The 24,480-nt window shown below is 36.1% G+C and overlaps 3 protein-coding genes across 4 annotated transcripts; 1 reads left to right on the top strand and 2 right to left on the bottom strand.

Moving 5' to 3' along the window:
• Window positions 1-1,606: 1,606 nt before the first annotated feature.
• Window positions 1,607-5,763, bottom strand: LOC108917234. The gene is made up of 3 exons (XM_023455652.1): window positions 5,513-5,763; window positions 4,182-4,337; window positions 1,607-2,035 (listed from the first exon to the last, which is right to left on the bottom strand). The coding sequence occupies exons 1-3, from the start codon at window positions 5,571-5,573 to the stop codon at window positions 1,821-1,823; spliced, it is 432 nt and encodes a 143-aa protein (XP_023311420.1). The 5' UTR covers window positions 5,574-5,763; the 3' UTR covers window positions 1,607-1,820.
• A 578-nt stretch (window positions 5,764-6,341) lies between these two features.
• On the top strand, window positions 6,342-16,163 carry LOC108917175 (protein abnormal spindle). The gene is made up of 6 exons (XM_018723659.1): window positions 6,342-6,430; window positions 6,498-6,683; window positions 6,763-6,966; window positions 7,087-13,266; window positions 15,080-15,272; window positions 15,534-16,163. The coding sequence occupies exons 1-6, from the start codon at window positions 6,419-6,421 to the stop codon at window positions 16,073-16,075; spliced, it is 7,317 nt and encodes a 2,438-aa protein (XP_018579175.1). The 5' UTR covers window positions 6,342-6,418; the 3' UTR covers window positions 16,076-16,163.
• LOC108917233 (phosphatidylinositol 3-kinase catalytic subunit type 3) lies at window positions 16,155-24,343 on the bottom strand. 2 transcript variants are annotated; one of them, XM_018723728.1, is made up of 10 exons: window positions 24,158-24,343; window positions 23,917-24,105; window positions 23,701-23,857; window positions 23,480-23,629; window positions 23,208-23,426; window positions 20,995-21,448; window positions 20,522-20,937; window positions 19,891-20,458; window positions 17,088-17,427; window positions 16,155-16,524 (listed from the first exon to the last, which is right to left on the bottom strand). In XM_018723728.1, the coding sequence occupies exons 1-10, from the start codon at window positions 24,226-24,228 to the stop codon at window positions 16,293-16,295; spliced, it is 2,796 nt and encodes a 931-aa protein (XP_018579244.1). In that variant the 5' UTR covers window positions 24,229-24,343; the 3' UTR covers window positions 16,155-16,292. The 2 variants fall into 2 exon arrangements, with proteins under 2 accessions (XP_018579244.1, XP_018579245.1); XM_018723729.2 differs by lacking the exons at window positions 23,208-23,426; window positions 23,480-23,629; window positions 23,701-23,857; window positions 23,917-24,105; window positions 24,158-24,343 and adding an exon at window positions 22,634-22,984.
• Window positions 24,344-24,480: the final 137 nt, after the last annotated feature.

Below are 24,480 nucleotides of genomic sequence, written 5' to 3'. Positions count from 1 at the left end.
TAATAATCTTCTGTTTGTATTTGTGGTATTGCTCTTTATTTTTTAAACGGGATATTTACTGTTTACTTACCGCATTAGCAATTCTTGATATTTTATACAAAACTTAAGCCTTTTAAAAACTTTCTTTTGGTAATTTTCGTTGAACTGTATACACTTCTCGCAAACATTAGAAGTTCGTCCCAACATATAGAAAATGCAATACTGTAGAATATAAAGCTGAAATATTGATTGCTTAGACAGATATACCACGATGTATGCCCCGTTCAGCAGATACATGTACAGAATTAAATATAAAAAATAAAAACTATAATTCAACACATGGGCTTGCGTAGGAAAAGTCTCTTTGAAATACGTCGTAAACAAAAAATGTTCCTGGTTGAATCCCTCGTTGTGAACCTCAGTAATGCAGGTCGTTAAAACTAAAAGAAAGTTTATACAAAGAAAATATTCAATTTGTTTCGACTCTCGCGCGATGCGCTGCCTAGTTTCTTCTCCGGCCATATCTAAGGAATAGAAGTTATTTTCTACCAGGTCCATAAATTTTCGTAGCTCCTTTTCGAATGATAAGGACATAGAAATGTTAAAAATTCCCTGAAAAAGTTAAATTATATAGGGTATTACAAAACAGTAGGTCAAGCCCTTAACCAGAGATTCTTTGGCCGAAAATAACAACAATAATAAATACTTACAGTAAAAGAGATCAAAAGGCAAGGACTATACTGACTTATCAAACTGTTCTCCCATATTTTACTCAGTAAATAGATCTGCCAAATGAAACTGCTGGTGTGAAATACTAGTAAAAAGTAACTTAATATTTTCACATATCTGTTTGTAGACAATTTTATAAACGCAAGTAACAATTTTAGAGAATCTAAAACAAAATATTTAGCCATCCGTCATAGTAAAATGATTAGGATATTCGCACTGTTGTGTTTGACGAATAACATTTTCCGATGGTCGAAGAATTTGTCCATTTTTGTGGAAATAACAGTTATCAGAAGCAACTATTGCATTGTAAAGAAGTTGCAATGCATTTATACTACATTTTAATCACTTTCTTTAAAAATACATGCATATAATAAGGAAATGTTCTTTGTGCATTTTAAATTTTCTCAAGAGAACATTAAAAAGCATAACAAAAATTGTCCTAAGAGGTCTTTACTAATCGTCTACGGAAAATGTTTTTTTGTATGAAGCTTGGCATTATTTAAAAAGATAATTAGACTTGAGTTAGCTGCAGTTAAATTTCCATTAAAATGCCATTATAGTAGACATTTATTGTGCCCATACAGTTTATTTCAATGTATTCCGTTTTATCTTATATTTAAATTCCAATTCAAATTATCACATAAATGAAAACTAAAATTGTCGAAGTTTTTAATAGATACTATTTTAACTAATGGTGGCTGAACATCCACGTCATTATACAATAACATGTACATGTCTACCTCTGATCTCAAGCTTCGCATCGATCAATTTATTCGATAAGCGCGAGTGTGAAGATTTTCTTGAAATACCCAATTAAATATAAACGACTTGATTCTGCATTTTCTCTTCTTTTTTTGTATTAAAGGAAATAGGAAAAATAGTCAGTGATCATAATAAGACAAATTAATTTGTATTTATTTATGTATAAAATGTAGCGCGATTAACTTGTAACTACAATTAACTTAAGATAATTATGTACACATTAAAACTGATTACACTCAGAGAACAACAAGAATAGAGTTTCGACGCAAAATATCAATTCTCTATTATTCACATCTAGTCACATGATTGCTTGTCAATTTAACAAAAAAAACAAAGTTTATCGGGATATTCTATCTGAGTAGCTCATACACAAGTCTGAAAATAAGAAGTCCTAAGGGCGCCAGAAGAGTGTAGGTAGGTTTTATAGATGCGGAGGGATTACAACCGTCCCCTGCACAAGTAAAGATGCAAGTTCTGTACGTCAGTATGTCGCCAGGCTGTTGCACGTAGTTGCAGTAATTTCCGAGGTCCAAAGAGGAGCAGAACCTTTTGGCGCCAATCCCTCCTACAATTAGGAAATCGATTAACTATTTTAAAATTGATAATGCTCAACTGCTTTGATAATGTACAATATGGTTCATATTAAATGACCTGTGCGTGCACAGATGTATGTATGTAAGGGTTATTATACAGGTTCTCTTGTGGTGACGGCCCATTTGAATATTTCAGAGATTACTTCGATTTCAGTTTTGAAATTTTTGCTTATTTTAAATGGAACACCCTGTATATTATTGCATTATCGACAAGATAATTTAAAAATAAGTCAAAAATGTTAAAGCTTCCCTCTACTTAAATCTAACCGTTTTCGAGATGATCGACACTTTTTAAAATTTTGACACATGCAAGCTTTTCGAAAATTCCTCACTTTTCTTCGTTCTGGAAGCTTTCACTTCTTTTTGGAACACTCAAAGAACATAAGAAGCACTACCTCCACTATCAAAACCATCTGAAGAAAATTATACCAAGTGAACAATTTTTTACGTTACGTTTTGAAAACTTAAAACCGATACAACTTTTTAATATCACGAAATGTGCCGAAAAGCGGGGGAAAGCTTCCAGGACGAAGAAAGATATAAGGAATTTATCTTGTACTGTTCAAACAATCAATACTGTACAGCTTTGTCATTTAAAATGTTCAATATTGTACGAATCGTAAACGTTTCATTTTTATTTTTGAAAGAAAACTATTAAAAATAATGACCAGACAAGATCTAATAATAAAAAAGGCATGCCTACAATTTCCATAAAGTCAAACATTTACGATATATCTTATTTTTGTGTGCTGCATTATACAGGATGAGTAATTTTTTTTAAACAAACTTTAACAGTTGGAAGGCCCCATTCTAGAATAAAACAAATATCTTCGATTGAGATCTTATCAACTCTTATAGTTTGACTACAATTATTCTTTTCAATCTGTCTATCTCTAAAAGTAAATTAATGATTACATGCATTGAGTGACATTAAATAATAAAGGATTGATGCACCTAGTGTCCAAAATATATACCATATAGTTAAACTGTCTACTTATTGTTAGAAATTTATTGGATATTCTAATTATGTATTACTAATTTTTTTCTCAAACTTTCGAGTGCCGTACAAAATAATTTCAGTCACTTGGTGCAACAGTATATTCGCATATTCTAAAAGCCATGCAGTTATTGTTAAATATTTATTCATGTTATCAAGTGCCGTTTTGTGTGCTACTGTTTTTGAATGACGAAGCATAGATTGCAGATAATGGCAGACTATATACTCACTGAACTGTGACAGCTGATAATAATTGTATCTACTCGTTGGTGCGAATAACATCAAATCTCGCATTGCCAATCCGCGTATTGGAAATGTCATAAGCAAACGATTTTATTATATTTTTGTTTATGTGTGTTTTCCTGCATTTCATTTACATCTTAGGTGATTTAGAAAAGAGTACCAGAAATTCAAGGGCTGCAAGAGCATAAAAACAATATGGTTATTTTTTCTTAAAGATAGTGGACGTTAAATCTGAGTTTTTTTAAATTCAAATTCAGGTCATATCTTATCATAAAAGAAATAATAACAGTAGCAAAACATTTATAAATGAGAATAATTCTCGAAACATTAATTATGAAGTCCATGTTTTTAGTTTGTACCTCTTTATTCTGGCCCGTGTGATTCAACTATAGAACGTGCATCTACAATAAACTACAAACTAAACTCGAAATATCTACTGTGACGTGAAAAAAAAAAAACGATCTGCTGAATCCGCCATACCATCCAAACCAGTAGACTTTATACAGTACTGAGCCTCAAAAACGTGGTCGCATTTTTGAGGTTCTATGCCACCCATGTGTATCATCCCATCGGAACAGTCGATGGAGTTAGAAGCGGAGCACTGGTAGCACAGAAGGGCTGTCGCTACAAGAACCAACCCAACGCAGCAAAAAATTAGTAGTATTAGTAACAAAATTAGTATCACTGCTGACAACTAAAGACTAAGTTAGTATCGTCATAGTTATTGTAATATGCAGTTTCAATTTTATATTTATGTTGAAACTAAAAGAAAAATAGAAACGTGAGAAAATTGACCATTCAACATAAATATAAAATAATCGAAGGGTTATTATTGTTATTAGAACACATCAGGCGGCCCCTTGGTGTTTTTGCTGTACCTTCGAATCTGCCAACATGTTTTACGCAATATTTGGCACCGTAGACATTATCACAAGGTTCTGGTTGTATATCTATATCGCTCGTGAGCCATTCATTGCACTGGAAAGGCTTCTCGGGATCGCTCCCAGAACATTGGTAACAGTTCAGGGCAACAGCTAGAGGAAAAATTGAGTTGTTGGTACTGTTCCATAAAATTGCTTATGGTAAACAAGTCTACACGAAAAGACATGTTCATTATTGTATGAGTAACATAGTGTCGAATATCCGTACACTATGAAAAGTTTTTTTTAAACCAAAATAGAAAATGAGAAACTTGTAATTCAAACAATATGCATGGATTCAAACAATGTAGATGAATGGTCGAACGTTTTTATGAAATAAAAAATAGTTTCAACTTTCAAATGCCATAAAATATACAGAATGTCATCAAAAAAACTCTATTGAGGTAACAAATTTAAACTTTTACAAAGGTGGCGTGGAAACTTTAAAAAAAACACATCAGAATGGCAACATTATTTTAATTTAACATTAACATTACACTAAAATACGCATTATACCTTTATCGCTTGTACAGGGGCAGATGGTAGGCGACTGACTTAAGTTACCTCTCAATATATATTCATTAGCGGTTTTGACTTGCATTTAAATGCAAATAAGATCGATTAAGAGCGATCGCACCGAAATTGCGAAATGAAGGGCTATTGAATACACTTGAAAGACATTGAAGGGCATTTTGCCACGAAAGGAACAAGGGACAAGGGAGTAGGACTTCTATTTATAGATCCCAGTATTCGAAAACTGAGCAAATATAACAGAATGGTAGTACCACGAAGACGTTTATAAACGAATAAGAAATAAGAATTATAAAACATCTACATTTTAGCATTTAGCGTTTAATTTAATCGTTAATTAATTATTTCATATGAGGCAAATACCGATCGAGACTAATAATTGAGATTATTTATATACTGACTCTTAAAGAGTTTTCTGCAACTTTTTCTTTAAATCTATTTTATAACACAATGGATTTATCTATTATTAAATTTTAGGTATGAATTAAATACTATTTTTTTGTTGCGACAAAACCAGTGGCGTACATGGAACAACTTTGCGTATGCCACTGGATAAAACAACTAACAATATGTATAATAACAGTGTGTAGTTTATATTTTGTATATCTTTTTGAAATTGTAAGCTTTAAATTGTATGCGCGCCATATTGTTTGAATTACCGACAACGAACAACAACAAACGCAGGTGACATACATCCTTGGAAAGGTGTAGGTATTCTCTCTCAATACAAACAAATTAAATAACGACAAAATACTCACAACTTCCCACAAGTAGAGCACAAAAAACGAAACATACCACCACCATTTGGCACATCAACATTTTAAATTCGTTCTTATTGTTTTTCTTTGGTTTCGTTAATGAATAAGTTCGATTTTGTGACTCATAAAACGCTGGCTATTTAATAAGCTATGACCGCACCTTCTACACTGGCGATGACTGACTCGTGGAGTTCAACATGCACGTCGTGAACTGGGTAGAAGTTGAATACCCATCTCCCATCACCGCTAAACGCTACGGTGGTTACACACTTTCTGTTCTTTGGTCAAGCGTTCTAAGATATTTACTATTAAAATGTTAATATATTTAAAATAAATATAAAACGAACAAAAATATGGTTATCTAAAACAATTTAAACACCCTAAGAAAATGTTCATCATTGCAAAATCGTTCAGTCAAATATAAATGAACTCGTTTGAACTATTTATTCTTGTTATTTCGTTGGTTTTCGTATATGTACAATACAGAATAATTGTTATAAACAATCATGTAGGTATCTACGTACCAGAACAGATATAAAATTGTTCAGTTCATTTGCTAACAAAAATAATAAATAGAAACGAAACAATACAGCTCCAAATTAGTTAGTAGTTATAAATTATTTTTTAAATTATGTAAATTAAAATTTCATCTGTGGCGCCATCTATTTCACATGATTGTCACTAATCTGACACATGACTCGTGCAGGAGCAGTGTACTGTCTTACCGAGTAAGTGATGTCCGTTAAAATTCAAGTTTCTTGATTGATGAAAAAGAGGTTGACTTTTATAACAGTTTTTAAATGCCTTGAGTGACATTGACTAGAGGCAGTGTTTTTGAAAAAGACATTATAAGAATAAATTTCGTATTTGTTTTTAACATTACGAGTAACTCGCATTTGTGATACTATGTTTTTTCAAGTAAGTAATCAATATAAGTGTTTGTATCCACCGATATTATTTTAACGTTTTAAAAATGATTTTTTAGTTCTCACCGATTAGGACGAAAGTGAAACATGCATCTGTGCCAAAAGAAAACGAATCAGAAAAAATTGAAGTATTATCTCTAGCACCTTTTACGCCGAATCCTAAATTATTTTTCGAAGATGTGCAAGTTGGAACGGCAGTTAACCGGAAATTGCTTATTGAAAACCCAACAGATCACGATGTGAACGTAAGTAAAATTTTTCTTTTAAACTACCTTAAGTGTTTTAAGCAAATTTATATATTATATACATTTATTTAAATTTCAGATATTTATCACCAATCACATACCACAAGAACTCAATGTAACAATAAATCCTGAACAAATTACGGTTGGAGAGAAATCAAGTGCCATTCTTGAGCTCACCTGGTGTCCTTTACAAGAAGAATATTCTCGACACACGATCAGTGTAGGAGATGGCAAAAGAATACATCGAGATGTACCTGTCGCATTTAAGTCTGTTCTACCAAAGGTATTTGTGAATTATGTAGAAAAATTGTGTTACATGCTTTATAATTGGCTCTTAAAGTATAAAGAATATGTTGATTAAACAACAAACGTGTAAGTACACAGTATTTGTTTCAAATTTCAGAAGAAGAAAACTGCGGCAAAACAAAAAAGGAAACCTCAACCAATCTCATCCAGGCAGAAATCGCCGCTGAAATCTAAAACACCACCAAACAAAACGTCGCCTACGAAAAAATATTATTCCGTCAAACCCCCTCGTATATCCCCAAACAGATACTCTCCACAGAAAAAATATTCGCCACCAAAAACGACATCGCCAACAAAGAAATATTTAATCAACATTCAAAAGGCTTCACCAGATGCTAAATGGCAGAATGTCAGTGCTTCTGCAGATTGGACTACAGGCGGACGCAACACATACAAAGTTAATGGCAAAGAGAATGTCCCATCTCCCTTATTGAATGCATCTTATGATAATAATGTTTTCGTGTCGCCCTCAATTACTACGTTTCATTTGGACTATTTACAACCCATAGAACGGAGAGAAACTTATGTGATAAACGGCAAAAAGGACGTATCGTTCTCCGAATCTCATTTTAGTGATAGTTTGGAAAATATCTCCCCTGAACTGTCCTCTCGTGTGGAAGATAAGGTTAATGGAAGCAGTAAAAGACAGCCCTTAGGTATTTCAAATCAAGACAATATATCCCCGAAGATCACCGAGTACGTTCAGCAGAAGTTGGCAAAAACTCCAACTAACTACAACTTCGAATACAAACTCATGCAACTCGAATCGTTTTGTTTTACGCCCGTCTCGACACCTTTGGACCAAAAGCAAGATTTCAGCCCACATTTGTCGTCTACTGTAAACAAGACCGAGAGAAGCGCGACTGAAACCGTTAACGTTACACAGCTATTTCCTGCTCAAAATAATACGTTTGACGTTTCTTCTAAGAGCCCCAATATAAGCACCGAAACGTACGTAAAATCAAACTTAAGTGCAGAAACGTACGTCAAGGGTAACACAAGTTTTGAAACGTACGTGAAGAATAACTCGAGCGGGGGCACTTTTACGAAAGATACTTCGGTTGGTGACGTTGCCAACTTGACGTTTTCGCCGATATCCTCAAAACCTAATACCTCTCCGAATATATCGAAGGCAAATGTCGATAACAGCCAGTCGTATCTGAATCTGAATGGTGATAACGCAAAACACGTCATCGAAGCAAACCTATGGAGCGGAATACGAAGCCAACCCCTTTCTTCCATCAAGGAGGAGTCGTATATCCATCAAAGCATGCTGGAAACTAATCACACCCCCAATAAATCGTTCTTGAAGAGAAAATCCGATCTTAACTTCACTTTCACGCCGCCTAAGAGGCCAAACGTGAAGCGTTCACCTCAAGAGTGGTCGAAATCAGGAGGCAGCGCAATACGGATCGTTAAAAAAACAACCGGGTTGAACTTGAAAAAGTTCCTGAATAACGGCAGAGCTAGTATCGCAGAAGAAAGTGATAACGCAGTCGCGGCGTTGGCAAAGCAAGATACCCATCAAATTATCGTTCAGAATCCGTTTCTTTTAGCGGCTACGAATCTAGCCGATCCGTTTATGACCCCTCATCTTTACGTCAACGAGGAGTGGTTGGACCAGCAGCAGATCGATTTTAAGAAATGGCTGAACGCCTTATTGACGCCACCAGTGGAGCTTAATTCGGAAGAACATCTCGTGGACGTCGCGAAAGTATGGCAAGAATGTAAGAAACGCGAGGTGGACGTCGCTCCCACAAAAGAAATAGTTTCCAGCAAATATCTCGTCAATAACAAGTTGAACGCTTTGAGAAAATCCGCCCAAAATCTTTTCAAAAGCCAGGAAATGAGTTCCGTTCTATCGAAGGTCGTATTGGCTGTGGAAACGGGCAAACTAATGATACGGGAAGATAAAGACGTCCACTTGAATTTGGCTCTGAAGTCCGAAGTTATGGCTATGCTTTTAAGCTATAATCCGCTCTGGTTGCGAATCGGACTGGAAACTATATACAACGAAATAATACCCTTAAAATCCAATTCCGACGTTGTCGGACTCAGCACGTTTATAGCGAATAGAGTACTGAAAGACCCTTACTTGCTGAAGAAGCATAAGTTGGTTCACAGTTCCAAATACGTCACTGAATTTAAAAAATTCTTTCTGAAAAAATTCCTCGTGCTGGTGTACTTCCTCGATCAGGCCAAAAACAAGAAGCTAATCGCACACGATCCGTGCTTGTTTTGTAAGAACTCCTCCATTAAAGAAAGCAAGGAAATGCTCATAAAATTATCGAGAGAAATGCTAGCGGCCGTCGGAGATATCACAAAATATTTAAAATACACAGGCTACGTCGTCACCCACGTTCAAACCTACATAAACGAGTTCGACTACGCGGTAAATAACCTTGGCGTCGATTTGAGGGACGGCGTGAGGTTAACGAAAGTCATGGAAATTATCCTAATGCAAGAAAATCTAACTGCGAACCTTAGGGTACCGGCAATCTCGCGGTTACAGAAAATCCATAACATGAAAATCGTCTTTAGTTCCCTGGAAAAAGCCGGTTATGAAATCTTGTACGATATATCGCCCAAGGATATCGTCGACGGGCACAAAGAGAAAACCCTGTCGTTTTTGTGGCAGATAGTGTACAAGTTCCAAGCACCACTTATGGTAAAAAGCGCTACGACTATACAGACTTGGTTCAGAAGCCTCCCGGTGGTCCTAAAACGGAGACATTTGGAAAGAGTACGGCTGCGTCGTGAAGCAGCAGCAACTAAAATACAAGTGTGGTACAGACGTCAAAAAATCTCAAGGATGTTAGAACGATATATATCGTTATTAGAGAAATACTTATCGTTGGTGAAACGGCAAAAAGCGGCTGTAAAAATTCAGTCATGTTACAGAAGGTACCGTTGCTTGAGACTCTACAAGAAACAACGCAACACAGTAGTAAATATTCAAAGATTCGCTAAAGGCTGGCTGATACGGAACGTTCGTAGAAATCAAATTAAAAAAGCGGTTATGATACAAAGTCATATTCGTATGTACATAGCAAGAAAGAGATTTTTAGAGTTGAAAAAGGCAGTCGACTTTGTACAAGAAAAGTATCGAGCAAAGAAAAAGATGGAGGTAACGCGAACTTCCTACATCCAACAAAAATCTGCAGCGATAACTATTCAAAGATGGATTCGAAGTATTAAATTATTAAAACACGATAAAGAAACGTATGAAAAACTAAAAACGACCGTGTCCTGTATTCAGCAAAGATTTCGAGCTAATAGACTTTGCAAAACCGAAAGAAAAAAGTATCTAGAAATAAGATTGGCTACGTTACACATCCAAACGTGGTACAGGTCCATCATCTCAATGAGAGTTTGCCGAAAACAATTCTTAGCAACGAAGAAGTCTGTTTTAGTCATAGAACAGCGATATTTGGCGCTTAAAGCCATGCGAATCGAAAAACGCAGATACAAGGACATTAAAAAAGCTTGTGTATGTATTCAACAACAATATAAAGCTCGTAGAGAAATGAAAATTCAAAGACGAGCTTATTTGGAATTAAAAACTGCCACCGTTACCATTCAGAATATTTACAGAGCTAACAAGGCGTCGAAGAAAGAAAGACGGTACTTTGAAACGTTAAAATCTGCTACAATACTCGTTCAAAGGAAGTTTAGAGCTAATAGAGCCATGCGAACCGAGTATAGAAGTTATACAAGACTGAGAGAAGCAACCGTTAAAATTCAAACTTGGTTCAGAGCTACAATGGAAATGAGAAAATGTCTCACTTACTTCGTATCTCTAAAATACGCAGTGCATATCTTTGAGGATAGGTATCAGGCGAAAAAACTAATGGAAGAACAACGTAGATATTACAAGGAGCTGAAATCGGCTACAGTTACAACCCAGAGAAGATACAGGGCCTTAATTTCGATGCGTGAGGCCAGAACCGAGTATACAGGATTAAAAACTTATACTCTTTTCATACAAAGGAAGTTTAGAGCAAATAAAATGGCTCGATCGGACAGAACAGCATTTATAAAACTAAAGGAAGCTGCTATTGTAGTACAAAGTCGATACCGGGCTCAACTGACAATGAGAGAATGCAGAAAAGAATACTTAGCACTTCAGTTAGCGGCGGTGGTGCTCCAAAGACGGTATCGAGCAAATTGTTTGATGAAAACAGCCAGAATTTATCACCAAAACCTTGTAAAGTACACATTAATCGTTCAACGGCGCTTCAGAGCCAACAAAGCAATGTCGAGACAAAGAGATAATTACGTTCGGTTAAGAAACTCGGTAGTTTCCCTCCAACAAAAATGGAGAGCAAAAAAAATTGGTGAGAACCAAAGGCAAAAGTTCGAAGCACTAAGAAAGGCTGCTTTGGTCGTTCAAAGAAGGTGGAGGGCAAATAAGCTGTACCACCAAGAAAAAACGAACTACGAAGTTTTAAAGAAAACTGCAGTAAATGTCCAACGTATCTGGAGAGCTAAGAAATTAGGAGAAAAGGAAAAATCCGATTATATTCGACTAAAAAATGCCGCTACTGTCCTACAACGAGCCTGGCGAGCCAAATCCCTTAAAGAAAAACACCATCGGGAGTACACAGAATTAAAAACAACTGCCATATTTCTGCAAAGGAGGTGGAGATCGATTAAATTAACTCGGAGACACAGAACGGAGTTTACAACATTGAGGAGAACTGTTGTAAGTGTTCAGCAAAGGTGGAGAGCTAACAAACTAGCACGTAAAGAAAGACGAAGTTACTTACAACTGAGAAACGCTGCAATTACCGTTCAGGTGAAACGTAGGGCTAAAAAACTTATGGAACGCTACAGAAACGAATTTGTGCTGCTGAAAAATGCCACTGTGTGTATTCAAAGACGATGGAGAGCGAATAAGTTGGCAAGGCAGGAGAAAACGACGTACGAAGCGTTAAAAACAGCTGTCGTTAATATTCAGGTTCGATGGAGAAGTAAGCAACTGGCTAAAAAAGAAAGGCTGTTTTATTTACAACGTAAGAGTGCCGCGAATGTCTTACAAAGCAGATGGAGAGCCAAAGTAATAGGAAATCGCGATAAGCAACGGTACGAAGCCTTGAAAAAGACTACGATATTCGTACAAAGAAAATGGAGAGCCAATAAATTAGCCAGAAAAGAAAGAATAATGTACGAGAAGTTAAAACACCAAGTTATTACTATTCAGAGACTTTGGAGGGCTATCACGTTGACTAAGATAGAAAAAGAAAACTACCACCGGTTGAAAACCGCCACAGTTCTTATACAGCATTGGTGGAGGGCACATAAAATCGGAACACATCAGAAAATACAATACGGATTGTTAAGGAAGACAACAGTATCGGTACAGCGAAGATGGCGGGCAAATATCTTGACAAGAACAGAAAGAACCCGTTACGCTGCGATGAGAGATGCCGCAATCGTTATTCAAAGTCACTGGAGGATGAGGCAAGCTAGAAACGGCTATTTACGGCTAAGAGAGAACACGATAAAAATTCAACGAATGTGGAGAACAAAGAAGCTGTGCAAACAACACAAAAGCTACTACGAATCGCTAAGGAAGACGACTCTATTTATACAGAGACGTTGGAGAGCCAATAGACTGGCTAGGGCAGAGAAAGCAAAATACGAAACATTGAAAAGATCCGCCATCGTTCTTCAGAGGCGTTGGAGGGCTAAGAAGCAAGTTGAAAGGGACAGAGGCAATTACATACGTTTAAGAACATATGCCGTAGTTTTACAGCGAAGATGGAGGGCAAGAAAAATGTGTAAGCAACTTAGGAACGAATACGAGACACTAAAGGCTACAGTCATAATGGTACAAAGAACGTGGAGGCTCAAGAAAGTATACGAATACGACCGAAACAGTTACTTGGAGTTAAAGAAAGCTGCTGTGGCCGTTCAGCAAAAATGGAGGGCACAGCTGCTTAAGAGATCTGCGTACGAAAGATACACTTTACTAAAGTATCACGTCCTTAGGGTCCAAGTGAGGTATAGAGCTAAAAAGTTGATGAAACAACAACGGGAATGGTACCTAAAAGCGCAAACTTCTGCCGGAATCATACAAAGGTTCTACAGGGGTTACAGGTGTATGAAACAACTTCAAGCTGAAATGAACGATAAAAGGAGAGTCGTCGTAGGACTTCAACGTTTGATCAGAGGTTGTTTAGTAAGGAGGAAATACGCCTACTTTTTCACGCCGGAAGAGAGAGAGAAGAGGAGGAGTATAAGGATGGAAAGGGCCGCCGCTATCAAAATTCAGGTAAAGTGAACTATTCCTTAACTAGGGTGTTTTGTTTTTGTTTTCACTTAATTATTTTATTAATAAAATAAAAAATATAAAACAAGTGAATATCATCCATTTGTTATAAAAATAAATGTAAACGAGCCTATAATTTGAAGTGTTCGATTTTGAATTAAATTAAAAAGTTTTAAATTAGTTCCATAAAAAATGAAAATTGTTACCTGGACTTTTATAAGTGGAAATGGTAAAGGGGAGTATAATAAACGAAAAAAAAATGGCGGAGGGTTGAAAAGTTGTGAAAAATTGTATCATTGGGATTTCTGGCGAAAGTTGCCGTTGAACAAAAAAGTGGCAAATACAAAAGTTGTAGATCATGCAAAAATCTATAACTTTTATAGAGGTCACTTTTTACGATAACTACAAAATTTCCGAGAAAAATGCGAAAAACAGGTTTATTTTAAATTTTTCGTTTTTTATTTCTCATTTCCGCAAAAATAATTTAATTTTGACGAAACTTGGTGAAAGTATACCTTTCTGTGTCTTAAATAACCACAAATTTTTTTAGATAAAAAAATCAAGAAGTTTCCGAGATATTAATTTTTTCCAGTCTGAAACATTTTTTTCAAAGAAAAATTCTACTTAGATTGTGATAATTTTTTTCGTTTTGGCATACTTTTCGGTGAAATAAAAAAATCAGTAATCCCAGTTCAAAAACATGCTCAAAAATGCAAAAAAATAAAAAATGACTTGCAACAATGAATTTTTCAGTTGATAATTTGTTTAAATTTGAAAAAAATTCAAAAACTGATTACACCATTCAATTGTACGGAAAAAATACAAAAAAACTGTCTCATTGTTTAACCCAAAACTTTATTTTTGTACATAAGTCGAATAGTGAATAAGTAAAATAAATAATAATTTTTTCTCTGTAGAATCGATTAGTGTACTTATTTATTTTTTTTTTAATTTTGATGAATTCATAGATATACAGTGTGTACAAGATAAGGATGGGATATCATTAGGATCTAGGAAACGGAAAGAGATACGGGGTGGCTCAGATTAGAAAAGAGTTGTGTTTTTAATACCGAATATGCAATTTAGAAAGTTTTAAAATTCCGGGTAGTTCCGGAGATATTTGAAAAAAACCAAAATTTTGCAAAATCGTTTAATTTTCTTCCTGGCTTTATTTGAAAACGAATTTTAAATTAAATTGCATATTTACAATGCCACGTTTTTCACTCTGTACAATGGCGCCAACATTTTTGCAATCCGATGTTTCGTCTTCGAGGGTTAATTTTTTTAAATATATCGTTGCTATTTTTATGACGAAATCTAGTCATTTTTAATTCTGAATTAGATAATATTACTATGGAATAAAGTGGCACTGTAAATATGCAATTTTATTAAAATTATGACCGGCAGAACTCTGTACGATGATTTTCCTAAGTAGAATTTTTCTTTGAAAAAAAAGTGTTTTGGACTGGAAAAAATGAATGTCTCGGAAACTTCTTGATTTTTTTATCTAAAAAAATTTGTGGTTATTTAACACAGAGAAACGTATACTTTCACCAAGTTTCGTCAAAATTAAATTATTTTAGTGGAAATGAGAAATAAAAAACGAAAAATCAGAAAAAAACCCGTTTTCGCATCTTTCTCGAAAATTTTGAGGTTATCTTAAAAAGTGACCGCTACAAAAGTTGTAGATTTTTGCACAATCTACAACTATATTAAGATAATGTGCAAAAGGGTGACATCTGTCTCTCAGACTTAATCATTGTCGCCTTCCCTGCATTATTACCTTACTAACACCCTTGATACATAACTATTCTAGGCTATGTGGAGAGGCCACAGGTCTAGGGCTATAGACACTCCGAAACTGATCAACATAAGGCAGAGGGCACACAAAGCAAACCTCAAGGCTGTCCCAGAGGATACCTTGGGTAACAGGTGTAGAGAGGCTCTACAAGCGTTGGTGAACGAAAAGTCAACTGTGTTTGGTGTGAATAAAGCTTTACAGGATTTAGGTATGTCGACTACGATGGTCCTTAAGTAGATTCCGATAATAAATAAAGGAGTGATTTTTTTTTATACTCTATTGTAAACTTTGTAGCATTTTACCAAAAACTTTCAACACTCGGTATCTCAAAAACTAAAAAATTTGCGACTTAGGAACTTTTTTGCCTTAAACTGATTTAAGAATCGCCCCTTTTACTGGAACACACTTAAAAATCACCCTGTAATTACATTTTAATTACTCACAAAAAAATTGTGAATTCTCGTTTAAGATTACATCACGAGGCACTCCCAGGACGTCTGCCAAGAGGTGGCGCAGTTCCTGCCCGAACAGATGTACCTCATGATCAAAACCACGAACCGTTCCTTGCCGGAAATGCGGGCCTGCATCCTCTCCGTCAATATCCTGATAAACGTGTGCAAATACCCGCCCACGAGGCCCTACAGCTTCTTCCCGGAATATATCGATAACTTTGTCACCATTATGATGCACTGGTGCGATAAGGAGGCGCTGCTGTTCCCCTCCATGTGCACGCTGCTGTGGCTGTTCGCCCACAATCCGGAATGGCGGAAGGTTATCGGATCCCTGCCCAACATCGAGCAGAGACTGAGTAAGATACAGTCGCAGGTGTCCAGGAAGCAGAGCATGGTGAGGAGGGCGGGGGCCAAGGGACAGTCGTTGTTCGCGCCCTACGAGACTCTGCCGCTGCCCTCCCTCGAACCGGATTGGGGGCTGGCGTACAAGTACAATCCGTACATATTCACCAATTCCGTACATGCTTTTTCTTCGTTGTTGTGTATTTTAAATTTGTGATTTTTTTTTATTGTAGTTTATTTTTACTAGATTTTATATTGTTTGTTTGTGTGTATATTTTAAAGTGAATTAAACGAGGTGAAGTTTTTATGTTTTTATTACGTTAATTAGGAACGGAAGAAACCAAACATAGCTTTTTTTCAATTGTTTCTATACAAATAAATATTCGCTTATATAAAAAAAAAATCGTGTGTGGTCGTCGAAACAAACCGTTTTTTTATTTCCTTATATACTGAGTGATCTTATGAAATTGTTCCACGATGGCGGGCATCACTGCGGACACGGAGGTCTCGATGAGGTTCTGGATGTAGTGGACGGCTTCTTCGTCGCTCAAATCCAACCTCAGTTTGTCTTGGACCTTCCTCACCGCCTTGTCCGGCTCCAGGGCGATGTCGGGAACGCTCGCATCCACCATCAACGAGAACAGGTTCAGCATCAGATTTGCGTGCCTGGAAATTTCCAAAGCGCGTTAGTTTTGATTTTCTCGGGATAACAGACCTCTTAAAATTTCCCCCGCCTTTCTCTTATATCGCGAGATTTGACAACAGTGCGTACCGTAGCTCTCATGTGTTTATGCGCCCTGACAGATAATGTGAGTAGTTTGGTCACAGTAGCCTGTCCAGCAGCGAGGTACGATAATTATGAAAAAATTAAAAAAAAAATTAACTTTTACGATGAAATTTGAGAAATATTTTCACTCTGATGGTGCCAAATCGATTTCCAAGAAGAGATTTGGACTTTTATTACATTTTATTTGACTATTTCTTTCCAATTTCGCAATAAAAAATAGGGGTTTCCATTTAAAAAACTTAACTTGCGCTTCAAATGACCTTCAAGCTCAAAATCAAGGTCAAATCCAAGGTCACCATCAGATAGCCAGGGAAAAATTCTTACACTTTTGTCTGGAACATTTTTTCCCAAAATGTTTTCTTTGACAGTTTTTCTGCCGTACCGGGACTTTTGTATAACCCTGTATATCTTTATTAAGAGTAAAAAAAAAATTTGTATTTACCTTCTCAAGTGTAAAAATGCCGTGTAACAAAGCTTCCGAAACTCTTGGTAATGTTCCGAATTCACACCTCCCATCGCGTCCACCATCTCTTTGCTCAGCTTCATGGGAGGAGGTAACGGTTTGGGGTCCCTCCCCAGAATATAACCGAAATCGATATGGAACAACTTCCCGTCCTGCGTGAGCAGAAGGTTGTCCAAGTGCCTATCACCGACCCCCAGGAGGTAGGTTATAACGCAGTAGCCCGCACAGGATTTCACGTATGTATCCATGATGTCCGGTACTATGCCGTACGGGCCGTTCTCTTGCGGGTGGTACTTTTTAAAGTAGTTGTGAATGCTGCCTGAAACCGTATAAAATGGCGTATTACAGCTTATTAAAAAAAAAACTGTTCAAATCTATTGGCTACACGTAATATGCCTGAGCACACATTGCGCTAAAAATGTGTGAAAGAAGCCAACTACTAAAAATTTACCTTGTAAATGTAAAAAAAAAGTATTTTTATTACACATTGTTTGAGGACCGCTGAGATATTTAATCGAGTGACACTGGTTGTTAATCGTTACAGTACTATCAATACAGTAGCGAAAGGTTTATTAGACCAGGATATCTAGCCCGAAAATGACCATTTCATGCATAATTCTTAGGTCGGGCTGATTTTTTGTGAGCAGATAGTAAAAATAGTGTAGAATAATATGTACCATATCCGCACGCTGAAAAAGGCTAACGACATTGTTTAAAAGTTGATCAAACATTAGAAATTCGTGTTTAGCGACTGTAACTTTTTTTCTGACCGTTCTACAGAGAACTTTTTTGTTCGTCTTTAAAAGATCTACAAAACGACATCTCGAGCGTCAAAAAATATCAATCCGGTCAAAAGTTACTTGCAAAAATAAACAATAAATCGTGATGTTACCACAGAGGTTTCTTCGGATAAAACTCAATCATTCCTCATTGCAGATAAATAATTTATCGATCAGCTTCCCCCACCACACCGCCGCAATTAATATTTACTGTACTGAAAGCACTCCGGCTGCTGATTACGTGCATATTTTTTTTCCGCTCCGCACTTTATTTATTCAACAGTAGACCGTCAACTTTGAAAGCCCATAACTCCGTTGTTTATTAACGAAACGTGACGAATCTTTTTCAAATTGAAGTTTTTTTATGCTCTTTTAATACATGTAATAAAATTTAAAAAAAAAATTATAAATTAAGGGCGTATTTATTTTTGCAACTAGGGAAATTATTTAAATAATTTCCCTTCACTATAAAAGTGCATTTTTTGAGAAAAAACAATGGAACTCGATAGCTTTTTGTTAAATCTACCAGTAAAAAAAATTGGCGTGACTTCAGGTATCTCATAATTCACAAAATAATCCACTTACGGATTCCGGCTTTCGCATAAATTATTTGTCTGCAGTGAGAATGATTGAGTGTTATCCGAAGAAGCCTCTGTGATAATATCGCAATTTATAATTGTTTATTTAAAATGGCATAATTGGTGGTTTTTGCAAGTAACTTTTGACCGGATTGATATTTTTTGACACTCGTTTTGTAGATCTTTTAAAGACGAACAATAAAGTATTTCACCATTTCGCTGTAGAACCATCAGAAAAAAGTTACAGTCGAAAAACGCGAATTTCTAATGTTTGATCAACTTTTAAACAATGTCGCCCGCCTGACCGAAGAATTATGCATGCATACTCCTATATTTCCTGGTCCATTATACACTTGTGAAAGAAGTAGTTTGGAGCAGAAAATCTAAACAGTGGTGATGAAAAAAAAAATCACCAGTCCCAATCTAAATTAGTTGTTTCTTAACTATCACCCCCCTACGCATCTAAAAGTGTTGCCGTGTTACTGTAGCCTTGATAAAACTGCAAAAATACTTAAGAACTTAAGTCCTATACGCTTTCACCTAGAGATAAAAAAAACGTCTCTATAAGTCGATAATATTGGAAAATTATTATTTAGAATCGAAGTTGCATGACAGACTATTAAACGATGGTATAAAGTTTTTGTAAATGTGTATAATCCTTTAATTCGACAAGCACCTACTGGGGTATGTCATACGAGAATTAACGTGTCATTCCCTCTCAACTCCAGCAGTTCTCAAAATGTTCGCATTTTTTTTAAGGCCAGTATTTGTTTATTCTTTTTCTTAAATTTTTTTTGTGACGGTTTTATATAACAAGATAGAACTATCCTAAAAAAATCAAGTATGTAAACACCTACCTATACAGGGTGTCGCGCTTAAATATGATACAAGCCTGTAACTTCTTTATTTTTTGGCCGATTTCAAAAATTTTTATTTGGGAATGTAGGGTAAAAAAACTATCTAACTGTGATACTGCTGTTTTTATTAATGCAGTACACAGCCAACTAGTGCTCGTCTGAAGATGTATTGAATTTGATGAAACTTGGTGATAAGACATTTTAAGAGATGCTGAATGAGAATAAATCTGTTTTTTGGAAAAAAAATCGCTAGTACCAAGTAGCTGTGTGAACTGCATTAATAAAAACAGCAGCATTACAGTTAGAGATTTTTTAACCCAAAATCCAAAAAAAAAAAGTTGAAATCGATCAAAAAACAAAGAAGCTACAAGCTTGTATCACATTTAAGCGCAACACCCTGTATATACATTTAACAACCGTCACTTCCGACAACAAATTTAATTGTTTTTAGTCTATTTCAATTTTTTTTTTCGGCCCGATTAAAGAGTGTAATTAAAAAACATCCCTAACGTATTTTTGTGTATTCTGTTCAAAACAAGATATTTTTTTTATTTGACGCGTATCTTACCTTCACTGCCCAGCGCTTCAGCCACGGTCACAGACTCGATGAATTGCACGAATCCGTGTTTCGTACTGGTAGCGAGAACCCTGTAAGGCGTCAGTTTGAGATCTAAATTCTCCTTCCTCAGTAACTTATCCATGAGAGTGATCATCTGCAAAATAAGCTGATCTTGCCGTAAGTCGTCTCCGAGTTTAAAAATAGCTACATACTCCTCGTTATCGATCGTTTTGAAATACAACTTCGAGGGCATTAACGCGGACTTGAATAAACTGGCTTTCTCCGGGACTATCCCGTTTATAATCACCTCCGGGTCCAGAGGGAACGGTATGGGTTCGAATTTCGAGAAATTAAACTTAAAAATGTCCGAATCGGCCAAGAGCTGTTGGAGCTTCTCCGCCTTTTTCTTGCGGTTGCCGCTTTCGCGGGACACGGTTTTCATCAGCTTCACCAGCTTATCCATGAATTTCTGCTGTTTCGTCAGCGTGTACCTCTTCTTCTGCATGCTCTCCGTGCCTTTGGCCAACGTTTGCGAAAGCATTTTCATCACGGTTAAGTACATTTCCCGCACTTCCAACTAAAAAAAAAATTTAGCAACGCAACAATCTTAAGGAAAACATTTTTATTTCTGTCAACTTACGTCCTGTTTAAGATTGGGCTCCTGATCCTCGCACTCCAACAACAAATACCAGTACAAGTAATTAGCGAGAGTGAAATTCTTGCAAGCCCTGTGTATCAAGAACGACGCCAAGTCCTCTATTTCCTCCTCCTCGTTCATATGGCTCTGCAAGGTGTCGGTATTACCGGAATCAGTCCACGGATTAAGGTTCTGCACGACATTCTCGGGCAGACCGGTCGGTTTTTGTTCCGGATCGACTTCTATCACGCTGTTTACATTGGACGCCGCCACCTGATCCGCTTGGTTGTAGCTGCCCGATCGGTGCATGACGGACTCGTTCGTTATAGTGCTGTTGCTCTCTTTGCTGTCCTTCTTCTCGAGCTGGGCCTCCACTTCCCCGATTAGGACCTCACGACCCGGGGATATCCTCGCATAACCTAAAAAGAGACGTTAATATATCTGTAATTACTTTATCGCTTAAAAATTCATAATACCATCTTGTATAGTCTTAAAATTCTCATATTTCAACGCCTGAACCAACTGGAGCAGGTACAGCAGTATCTCGTCATCCGGGGCTTGCTGTAACCGCGATATCGCGTATCTCCTAACAGCCTGATGCGTGAAACTAGGGCCTAACAATTCCAAAGCATCTTCTACGTCCATGGGCACCCATATATCCATCATGTGCAACGCCTGCCGCACCTCGTTGTGCTGGTCCCAATTGACGCATTTCAGGAACTTCGCTAACGCCTTTTTGTGGGTGCTCAGGTAGAACCGGTATTTCCAAACGTTATCTTGCTCCTCGTTGGACAGATTCTTCGTGGCCGGGTAGCGAATGATCGTGTTGAGAATGTCGCGCATCGTGGCGTTGGGTTTGGCATCCTTGTCACTGTGGCCGCTTCTTAGGGATCTGGCTAGTTTGTGGTGTTTGCTCTCGACTAGGTTCTCCTGCAACATTATTTGTGTATAAGTGTGTAGATTTCCAATAACTGTTAGATTTTGGGGCACTTGGAGACATGATAGTCAGGCGTTACTTGCGGAAAGGAAGCGTAAGATGTACGGAATGCAGGAATAATTGGAACTAGAAGCTAGTGATTCGCTTAAAAAGAGTTTTGGGTAGATGTGTTCCTATAATTTTGTGTATTTTTGCTTAAAAAATATTGTCGGCAAAAAATATTTCTTCTTTTCCATACCCAAATTTACATGAAGTCACAGCAAGCTCATAAATTCAAATTAACAATAAAGTTTCAACTCAAACACCAGCTAGGAACTTAAAAAATGATTAAAAGGAGACAATTTGTATTAATTTGTGTTACAAGAATGAAATGTTATACGTTTTAGTGCATTTTTTATCGAATTAAATAAAACCTTTTAATTTTTTTTGTTGTGTGTGACGAATTTTATGAAGTAGTGGATAAAATACTTCTTTTTACCTTGGACGTGCCAGTTTTATGTTTATTCTTTGTTATTTTAACGAAAATCTTAAACATTTTGATTGAGAACGGTCGGTTGCATAATAAGAATCGGATTACGATGAAAATACATAATATTTCAGGTGCCAGAACCTTAGAAATACATATATATATATCCCGTTTACGTATTTTATGAAACCTTTATAATGCTACAAGAAAACTCATGCCTTAAACAATATCTTTTCAGTTTCATAATAAACTGCCACTGATTAAACTAAAATTGTAGTTTTATACTTTGTTTAATTGTCAGTCTTTGTACTTGTCAATTTTTACTGATAGAGTTGGTTATCACTTTGTGTTGAGTCACAAATTTGTACAACCAAGTTAAGAATTGAGATTAAAAATTATATAAATAGTAAAAATGTGAAAAAAAATGCAATACAGTACACAACTTCAAATGTGGGTTTGCAAATTTATTTACGTACCTGTTGGCAAGTACACAAAAAATAAACACTCAAAAATCGAACATAAACACATAGCTGCAGTATTTCTTGCAAATTGAATGAATATATTGAATTGGAAGACTTAAAAGTGTGGATAGTTATTAGATTAATTTAGTTACTTAGAAGTTGCAAGGGTTGTGAACCCACACGCGACATGATAAGATTTACAGCATTTTCCTTTGAAAATAAGCAGTATTTAACAAATACCAATAACTCACATCGTCTCCGAGTTGTTCAGAGATCTCCTCCAACTTTTGCTTCTGCAAACAGTTGACGTAATCCTGATCACTAACGACTTTAGTCAGAATATTAACCTGATCCCTAAGACACTCGTTTTCTTTAATAAGAATCTTTGTCTCTAAGCCTTTAACGTATTTCCTCGAACAGGACTTACACTGCCAATTGGTGATTTCCAAATCGAAAACTTTAGCTGCGTTCTCGAAACAATCCATATGTAAATAACAGGGACATTTCACACATTTAATAGCACTAGTTTTTATGTACTGTCCACACAGGCGACACACAAACAAATTTGAACCCGTCATATCTTTGTTTAAGGGTATCTTCTGACTCACATGCCCCCATAGTGGCATTGCTTTAAATAATTGCAATAGCAATTTAAGGATATTGTGTCTAAACTTTTATCAGGTCTTATCTCGTCCTTATCAACGATGCCTACTTAAATTAAGAACTATTTACATTTAATAAAATACATTTCTTGCAATAAACATTACTTCGAATGAGATCTGATGAATTTTAATGTTTAACGGTAAAAAAAGATTAAAAACTTACCTTCAAAATTTCCTGATCAGGTACGGTAACCAAATCAGTTTGTGTCCTAAACGAAACAATATCTTCACCGTTTGGTTCAAAATACACTATATAATGTGGGATTCCGCAAACAATAACCATTGGGAACTCTATCATTACATAGAGATAATCTGAGATCCTCTTCTCCTTTTCATTTATCAATTCTATTTCTCGAAACGTTAGCCTATCCAACCAATCTACCTAAAAAGAATTATCACATTAGTTATTATTTATTGTCAATCGTTAATACTTACTTTCGTAATATGTCCGTTTCTATGTTTTTTGGCAAGTTTGGCTAATCTTTGCATTTGTTCTTTGCCCTGATCTTTCGCTTTACCAGGCGTTGTTGTGGGAGAGTTGCCGTCTGCTGTTCTATTAGGCCAAACGCGTAGATCCAGCATACCCTACATCAAATTATTCAAAAATAATGTCCGATATTTTAGCATTTAACACATTTATTGTCTTACAATCGTACCTGTCTAAACAAACCATGCTTGCTGAAGAGAGACACTGTCGTTCCTCCGACCGGCCCAATTTTATTAGGTCCGAAACAATCGTAGATAGTCAATGCAAGTTGAGCAGTTCTAGGTAAGTCATCAAATTGCACTGGCAGTGTTAACCATTCATTCCAACTAAAATAAAATGAAAATGTTACACCTTCGTTTTTTATTTGAACGTGACGAGCACTTACTTCCATCTAGAGGTGAACGCTTTATATGACGTGCTTACTGGTAAGCCTAGGGGTTCATTTTGATCATAAATTTGACAAACCACCATTAAATCTGAACAGCCGTCTTGGTACAAGCCCGAATACTTCAGCATCGGGTCCGCTAGTAATTTGTCATATTCTGGTTTTTGCCTTTTACCCTCCAAGGTACCACTGAAATTAAAGATATTATTGCAAAATAATTAACAATGAATATTATACTTACATTTTAACCTGAATTCTCTCTGGAATTGAAGAACTGTAAGCATAATAAAACTTGTCATTTAGCTCTTCCATTGTATTGATTTCAGTTTTTCATATTTTTAAATCGCAAAATGTACAGAGCACCAGAGCTTTGGAATACAAAATTGATAAATTAGATAAATTGATTTGACAAAGGATTTGTTTTCCCTTCACAATTTTACATTGTCAAATTATTGACAGGAATTAAATTAAAACTACCACAGTTTAAGACATTAGAACTACTGTAAATTGAACCTACTCAATGGCGGTTATTTTAAAATGCTGTATTTTTCATTAAACTATTTA

Source organism: Anoplophora glabripennis, unplaced genomic scaffold, assembly GCF_000390285.2.
Source record: "Anoplophora glabripennis isolate ALB-LARVAE unplaced genomic scaffold, Agla_2.0 scaffold41, whole genome shotgun sequence".
Classification (NCBI taxonomy): Eukaryota; Metazoa; Arthropoda; class Insecta; order Coleoptera; family Cerambycidae; genus Anoplophora; species Anoplophora glabripennis.
This window is presented reverse-complemented; position numbering and strand designations above follow the sequence as displayed.

Coding starts and splice junctions, on each gene's coding strand:
- LOC108917175 (XM_018723659.1), top strand. Junction 6,684..6,762: donor CAACAGATCACGATGTGAAC/GTAAGTAAAATT, acceptor TTTAAATTTCAG/ATATTTATCACCAATCACAT. Junction 15,273..15,533: donor TAAAGCTTTACAGGATTTAG/GTATGTCGACTA, acceptor TTCTCGTTTAAG/ATTACATCACGAGGCACTCC.
- LOC108917233 (XM_018723728.1), bottom strand. CDS start 24,228: ATGGAAGAGCTAAATGACAAGTTTTATTATGCTTACAGTTCTTCAATT. Junction 23,427..23,479: donor GAAACGGACATATTACGAAA/GTAAGTATTAAC, acceptor AATTCTTTTTAG/GTAGATTGGTTGGATAGGCT. Junction 17,428..19,890: donor TGAAGCGCTGGGCAGTGAAG/GTAAGATACGCG, acceptor ATACGGTTTCAG/GCAGCATTCACAACTACTTT.
- LOC108917234 (XM_023455652.1), bottom strand. CDS start 5,573: ATGTTGATGTGCCAAATGGTGGTGGTATGTTTCGTTTTTTGTGCTCTA. Junction 4,338..5,512: donor TGCTCTACTTGTGGGAAGTT/GTGAGTATTTTG, acceptor TTTTTCCTCTAG/CTGTTGCCCTGAACTGTTAC. Junction 2,036..4,181: donor ACATGTTGGCAGATTCGAAG/GTACAGCAAAAA, acceptor TCCTAATTGTAG/GAGGGATTGGCGCCAAAAGG.